Raw genomic sequence first — 7329 nt, 5'->3', positions numbered from 1 at the left:
AGTTAGAAGTATAAAGTAGCATAAAATGGAAATACTCAAGTAAAGTACAAGTAGGCTGCTGTACCTCAATGTTGTACTTAAGTACAGCAGTTGAGTAAAAGTAAAGGAAATGGGCAGGTACAGTAGCCTGGGAAATATTATATCCCGCCCTTCAACAGCAGCTCGATTGGTTAAGGTTAGGGTTAGGGTTAGCCCATTGGTCAGGGGACCTGTAGGCCTACATGTAAGCTTGGACGCCTGGCCAATAGTAGTGTGTGAATGCTATTGAAGGGCGGGTCTTGGCGTGACAATAAAGGACACAAAACTCAGTGCGCGTTTCTGTGAACAGAAGTGAAACTTAAGGTGTCTGCTGACGCAGGAAACTAAAGTACGGACGAGGTGCAGCCTGTTGGTTCAGAGGGACGACAGGACCCACAGGGACCACAGGACCTACAGGGACCACAGGACCCACAGAGGCGACAGGACCCACAGAGGCGACCGGATACACAGAGGCGACAGGACCCAGACTGGTCACTGCAGAGCCGCTGGTCAGCCGGGGGAGGATGAAGATGAAGATGAAGAGCAGGCTGCTTTATGCTCCCATGGTGATGGTAGTGATGTCATCATTGGTCGGACTCACATCTACAACAACTCATAAACCGAGGACTACAACTCATAAACCGAGGACTACAACTCATAAACCGAGGACTACTACCACGTCAGGATGGACCCCCACAACAGGTAGACCTACGCACACACAACAAACACAATTTCTTAAATTACTTTCTGGTTATCTGTAAACAAAACCAAATCACACTTTATCAATTTAGAAAACACTTGTATTCAGTTTTAATGTTGTGCAACATGACCAACACTAGTCTATAGTCTATAGGAGGTCAGTATTAATCCATCAGTCAGTCAACTAATAGCCAAGAGAGAGCTGATAGGAAAAGGGAGTGCCTCTCTCTGTGTGTGTGTGTGTGTGTGTGTGTGTGTGTGTGTGTGTGTGTGTGTGTGTGTGTGTGTGTGTGTGTGTGTGTGTGTGTGTGTGTGTGTGTGAACTTCCTGTTTTGTTTTGTAAACAAAACCAAATCACACTTTATCAATTTAGAAAACACTTGTATTCAGTTTTAATGTTGTGCAACATGACCAACAGTATATAGTCTATATGAGGTCAATATTAATCCAGCAGTCAGTCAACTAATAGCCAAGAGAGAGCTGATAGGAAAAGGGAGTGCCTCTGTGTGTCTGTGTGTGTGTGTGTGTGTGTGTGTGTGTGTGTGTGTGTGTGTGTGTGTGTGTGTGTCTGTGCGTGTGTCTCTGTGTGTGTGAACTTCCTTTGTTGTTTTGTCTTGTCAAAGCTGTGTCTCCGTTCATAGTTCATTGTTCACACTGACTCTTAGCAGGTTTTGAGTCCGTTAAAGGGATACGCCACCGTTTGTTGAAATAGAGCTCATCACGGTCTGCTCTAGCTGTAGATAGGTGAGGTCTCCTCTAGCTGTAGATAGGTGAGGTCTCCTCTAGCTGTAGATAGGTGAGGTCTCCTCTAGCTGTAGATAGGTGAGGTCTCCTCTAGCTGTAGATAGGTGGGGTCTCCTCTAGCTGTAGATAGGTGGGGTCTCCTCTAGCTGTAGATAAGTGGGGTCTCCTCTAGCTGTAGATAGGTGGGGTCTCCTCTAGCTGTAGATAAGTGGTGTCTCCTCTAGCTGTAGATAAGTGGGGTCTCCTCTAGCTGTAGATAGGTGGGGTCTCCTCTAGCTGTAGATAGGTGGGGTCTCCTCTAGCTGTAGATAGGTGGGGTCTCCTCTAGCTGTAGATAGGTGGGGTCTCCTCTAGCTGTAGATAGGGGGTCTCCTCTAGCTGTAGATAAGTGGGGTCTCCTCTAGCTGTAGATAGGTGGGTCTCCTCTAGCTGTAGATAAGTGGTGTCTCCTCTAGCTGTAGATAAGTGGGGTCTCCTCTAGCTGTAGATAGGTGGGGTCTCCTCTAGCTGTAAATAGGTGGGGTCTCCTCTTGCTGTAGATAGGGGGTCTCCCTAGCTGTAGATAGGTGGGGTCTCCCCTAGCTGTAGATAAGTGGTGTCTCCTCTAGCTGTAGATAGGTGGGGTCTCCTCTAGCTGTAGATATGTGGGGTCTCCTCTAGCTGTAGATAGGTGGGGTCTCCTCTAGCTGTAGATATGTGGGGTCTCCTCTAGCTGTAGATAGGTGGGGTCTCCCCTAGCTGTAGATAGGTGAGGTCTCCTCTAGCTGTAGATAGGTGGGGTCTCCCCTAGCTGTAGATAAGTGGTGTCTCCTCTAGCTGTAGATAGGTGGGGTCTCCTCTAGCTGTAGATATGTGGGGTCTCCTCTAGCTGTAGATAGGTGGGGTCTCCTCTAGCTGTAGATAGGTGGGGTCTCCCCTAGCTGTAGATAAGTGGTGTCTCCCTCTGAGCGTAAATAGGGGGGTCTCCTCTAGCTGTAGATAGGTGGGGTCTCCTCTAGCTGTAGATAGGTGGGGTCTCCTCTAGCTGTAGATAAGTGGTGTCTCCTCTAGCTGTAGATAGGTGGGGTCTCCTCTAGCTGTAGATTGGTGAGGTCTCCTCTAGCTGTAGATAGGTGGGGTCTCCCCTAGCTGTAGATAGGTGGGGTCTCCTTCTAGCTGTAGATAGGTGGGGTCTCCTCTAGCTGTAGATAGGTGGGGTCTCCTCCAGCTGGAGATAGGTGGGGTCTCCTCTAGCTGTAGATAGATGGGGTCTCCTCTAGCTGTAGATAGGTGGGGTCTCCCTCTAGCTGTAGATAGGTGGGGTCTCCTCTAGCTGTAGATAGGTGAGGTCTCCTCTAGCTGTAGATAGGTGGGGTCTCCCCTAGCTGTAGATAAGTGGTGTCTCCTCTAGCTGTAGATAGGTGGGGTCTCCTCTAGCTGTAGATAGGTGGGGTCTCCTCTAGCTGTAGATAGGTGGGGTCTCCTCTAGCTGTAGATAGGTGGGGTCTCCCCTAGCTGTAGATAAGTGGGGTCTCCTCTAGCTGTAGATAGGGGGGGTCTCCTCTAGCTGTAGATAGGTGGGGTCTCCCTCTAGCTGTAGATAGGGGGGTCTCCTCTAGCTGTAGATAGGGGGGTCCCCCTAGCAGTAGATAGGTGGGCCAACAAATTTTTTGTGCATGCACCGTTTTAGTCGGCAACACCGCGGGCGGCGCGCCCTTTACGCGCCCGGCGTAGTTAGCTTAGCATAGTGAATGGAATCCTATGTTGCCGGTTAGCATGTTTTGAGTAAAAGTGAGCCAACAAAAGACAAAAAAAAAAACCTAATTAGTTGCACTGAGACAAGAAAATGTGTTGGCCCACCTATCTACAGCCAGGGGAGACCGTGATAAGAACTATTTCAACAAACGGTGGAGTATTCCTTTAAATAACTTTATTATCCAGTGTGTTCGACCTGGAAAAATAATGCAGGCTTAAAAACACATTTTTGAGTGTGCAGCTGTTGATGGAGACATTTTTGTCCTTTCCATCCATCCATCCATCCATCCATCCATCCATCCATTTATCCGAGGTCAGGTCACGGGGGCAGCAGTTCCAGCAGGGGACCCCAAACTTCCCTTTCCAGAGCCACATTAACCAGCTCTGACTGGGGGGTCCTGGAGCCATAATCCCTCCACCTAGTCCTGAAAAAAGTCTTGCCTCCGCCAAAGTCCATTACTACCTGACAATGGACACCTCGGAGGGCATTAACCCGCTTATACCACGGTCACTTGCCAAATAACATATTTTTAAAACATTAGTTCATATTTTAATTAGTTTTACAATCGAAATCTTAAGTTTATCCAGACAATAACTCTTCCCTGGTTACGCCTGAGGGTTTGACTAATACCTGGAAGTCTTACACCAACGTGGCATCATGACTTTGCGTAAACATACACGCCACTTTCCGTTATGTCGTTATCTGGACGCATTTTCAGCTATCCACGTGTATGTCTACGCCAGGGGTCACCAACACGGCACCAGGTAGCCCCCATGAGTAGCCCTCAGGCCTGTTCTAAAAATTTTAATTTAATATTGATATTATCTGTTTCCCACCTTGTATAATAAATCTGTAAATATCTGTTTATTATATTATTATACAGTACAGGCCAAAAGTTTGGACACACCTTCTCATTCAATATTTTATTAATAAGGGAAAAACTTCCACTAATGAACCCTGACAAAGCTCACCTGTGAAGGTAAAACCATTTCAGGTGACTACCTCATGAAGCTCATTGAGAGAACACCAAGGGTTTGCAGAGTTATCAAAAAAAGCAAAGGGTGGCTACTTGAAGAATCTAAAATATAAGACATGTTTTCAGTTATTTCACACTTTTTTGTTAAGTACATAATTCCATATGTGTTCATTCATAGTTTTGATGCCTTCAGTGAGAATCTACAATGGAAATAGTCATGAAAATAAAAAGGAAACACATTGAATGAGAAGGTGTGTCCAAACTTTTGGCCTGTACTGTATATGTATAACATTGTTTTATTCAGTAATTCAGTGCAGTTATGTGACATTTCTTAAGATTAAGTAAATCTAAAGGATGCATGAGTAAAAAGAAGATTTTATATCCTGCTGACAACTTGTCTGTGTCGTTGTTTCCTCTTTCTTTCTCCAGGAGCTTCTGGACTAGATTTAAATGGGAAGATGTTCACTTTGTCTATTAATGGAGGAGGAATATCCTTCTATTCACCCTATTATTCTCCTACCACGCCCCCCTACTCAACCACTAGATACACCACCTATCCCTACACCACCACTCGCCCCTGGACCACAGCACCTCCTACTAGAGGTGAGTAACCAAACAGAAACACAGTGTCAGTAATCAGGATAGGCAACATGACATCATGACTTTGCATAAGCATACAGGCCACATTTTGTATCAACATGAATGAAAACTATTTATATTGAACATATCTGCAAAACCTAGGCCTTTCTATTGTCTGCTAAATATCTTTTATGTATTTGGTATTTTAGGCTGTTTTTTTTATTTGTGCACCACAACAACCAAACAGCTGTTCATGTGTTTAGATTGTCACTTAACTTTGTCAACTAAATTTGTCACTCAACACCTTCCATGTGACTCCTGCAGGTGTGTCCGTGTGTCTGCGTTACCTGACCGACTATCTAGCAGACATCCCCAAAATCTTCACACTCAGTCCATCCAGCAGAAGCCCTCTGCAAATGGGAGTCAGTTCTACAGCGTTGTACAGACTATCATTTGACAGATATGGTTATAACAACCAGTACTTGCAACCTTACAAAAGGTTCTGGTCAAACATCGGACCAGATTTCTGGACCAGAGTCTGCCTCACTGTGGACACCGTGAAGAATGTGGCCCAGGTGTTCAGCGGCTCGAACATGAGCATCAGGAAGCTGCTGCCTACTAAGGTAAGAAAGAGTATTGATCAAAGTATCCGAAGCCTTTAGACTATCTGTCCGATCTGAGTTTTCTGTTGCACGACGACAACTTCTGAATGTAGGCCCTCACATGTTCCACCAAAACAAGCTCCTTCCCGAGGCTATTTTGCAGCAGCGTTTAGAGCCGCCCATGAGGATTGTGATTGGTTTAAAGAAATGCCAATAAACCAGAGCACGTTTCCTTCCAATCCAGGAATGCTGTGTGGACTAGCCAGACCCTCCTCCGCAGCGCGGTGGAGGAAGGTCTGGCAAAGAGAGACTAGAAACCAGGCAAAGGCCTCGTCGTCAATACTGGACCAGTCTCTGAGATCTTTGTTGTCATTAGTCACTCAGACACCAATGCATTGGAAAATAGGGGCCAGGTTAAAACATTAACAGACATTACCATTTAATGTCTCAGTAAAATATAACCAATTTAATAAACCACAATCACAATAGTAATATTGCACAAACTGTTGGCATTGTTCCTAACTATCCTGTCGTGTCTGAATTATACTGAAAGTAGAAATGTAAACAGATAGATGAAGCCTGCCATGTTTGTTATGTCTGAAAAGGCTTTAACACTTTGATCATAACTTATTGGATCATCTTTAATCTTCATCATTGTCCCTGATATAATCTAATTGCGTATGTGTGTGTGTGTGTGTGTGTGTGAGTGTGTGATGTTTCCCTGTGCTACTGTGTGTGTGTGTGTATATGTCTCTGTGTGTGTGTGTTTGTGTGTGTGTTTGTGTATGTGTGTGTGTCTGTATGTGTGTGTATCTGTGTGTGTGTGTGTGTGTGTGTGTGTGTGTGTGTGTGTGTGTGTGTGTGTGTGTGTGTGTGTGTGTGTGTGTGTGTGTGTGTGTGTGTGTGTGTGTGTGTGTGTGTGTGTGTGTGTGTGTGTGTGTGTAGTATGTCTGGTCAGGTGAGCCTGTGATTGATTTTTCAGGTTTTGATGGTCAGGTGACAGACGTCCAGGTCTGGGATTATCCTCTCCACTACAGAGAAGTCTTCAACTACATGAACTACAGGTATGTGTGTGTGTATAAATATATCTAATTGTATTATTATAGTTTTTATAAACATGGACTGGTGTTAAATCCACCATTTGAAAATACAATTGTGATTTCAGGTCGTACTCTGGCTCCGCCCTCTCCTGGTCCTACATCAGCTACTCCCCCAGAGGAGACGTCCTGTTGGAGGACGCCTATCAACCGCAGTGGCAGGACCGACAGCCAATCAGCCGCAGCAAGGAGAGGAAATGGCGTCGGCCAAAGGGAGAGAAGAAGAAAAAGAGAGAGAACAGCTTCAATGAAACACACAACGCCAGGCGACAAAAGCTGTAGTCTCCGTTTTTCAATTAATAATCAATCAAGCAACAATTAATGATAAATGACATTTAAACTACTGATTACTGATTTGATAAAAGTGTGATTACTGTATATTTACAAGATGACAAACATAACAAAATATAACCAAATATGATCCTTCTTTTATATTTTTACTAACATGTTTGACTTTATATCGTTCTCTTTGTACATGTATTTGCTTCCTTAATTTTTTAAGTCATTATAAAACAATAAAGTCTCTTTTATATAGACCTTAGTGGTCCCCGATATACTGTATCGGAAGTCTCTTTTATATAGACCTTAGTGGTCCCTTAATACTGTATCTGAAGTCTCTTTTATATAGACCTTAGTGGTCCCCTAATACTGTATCTGAAGTCTCTTTTATATAGACCTTAGTGGTCCCCTAATACTGTATCTGAAGTCTCTTTTATATAGACCTTAGGTGGTCCCTTAATACAAAAAGTCAGAATTTCTGTACGCCAAAAACAATATTCTGATTCATAACACCTTGCGAATACGTACTTTTCTCGTTATAAACACGGACGCGCATTACCCTGTATCTTGATTACGGTACGAGCCTCACGCTCCTCCCAA

At 44.4% G+C, this 7329-nt stretch overlaps 1 protein-coding gene across 1 annotated transcript; it reads left to right on the top strand.

Moving 5' to 3' along the window:
• Window positions 1-299: 299 nt before the first annotated feature.
• On the top strand, window positions 300-6999 carry LOC120555264. The gene is made up of 5 exons (XM_039793943.1): window positions 300-720; window positions 4602-4775; window positions 5076-5374; window positions 6299-6417; window positions 6519-6999. Exons 1-5 carry the CDS (start codon window positions 543-545, stop codon window positions 6730-6732), a joined length of 984 nt encoding a protein of 327 aa, XP_039649877.1. The 5' UTR covers window positions 300-542; the 3' UTR covers window positions 6733-6999.
• Window positions 7000-7329: the final 330 nt, after the last annotated feature.

The sequence above is a fragment of the Perca fluviatilis genome, unplaced genomic scaffold (genome assembly GCF_010015445.1).
Source record: "Perca fluviatilis unplaced genomic scaffold, GENO_Pfluv_1.0 PFLUV_unplaced_scaf_58, whole genome shotgun sequence".
In the NCBI taxonomy this organism is placed as follows: Eukaryota; Metazoa; Chordata; class Actinopteri; order Perciformes; family Percidae; genus Perca; species Perca fluviatilis.
Note: the sequence above shows the minus strand (reverse complement) of the source record. Positions and strands in the feature narration are given on the sequence as shown.

Excerpts from the sequence above, each read along its gene's own strand:
- LOC120555264 (XM_039793943.1), top strand. The coding sequence starts at position 543 with ATGAAGATGAAGATGAAGAGCAGGCTGCTTTATGCTCCCATGGTGATG. Across the intron at positions 721-4,601 it reads AGGATGGACCCCCACAACAG|GAGCTTCTGGACTAGATTTA; the intron begins GTAGACCTACGC and ends TTCTTTCTCCAG. Across the intron at positions 5,375-6,298 it reads GGAAGCTGCTGCCTACTAAG|TATGTCTGGTCAGGTGAGCC; the intron begins GTAAGAAAGAGT and ends GTGTGTGTGTAG.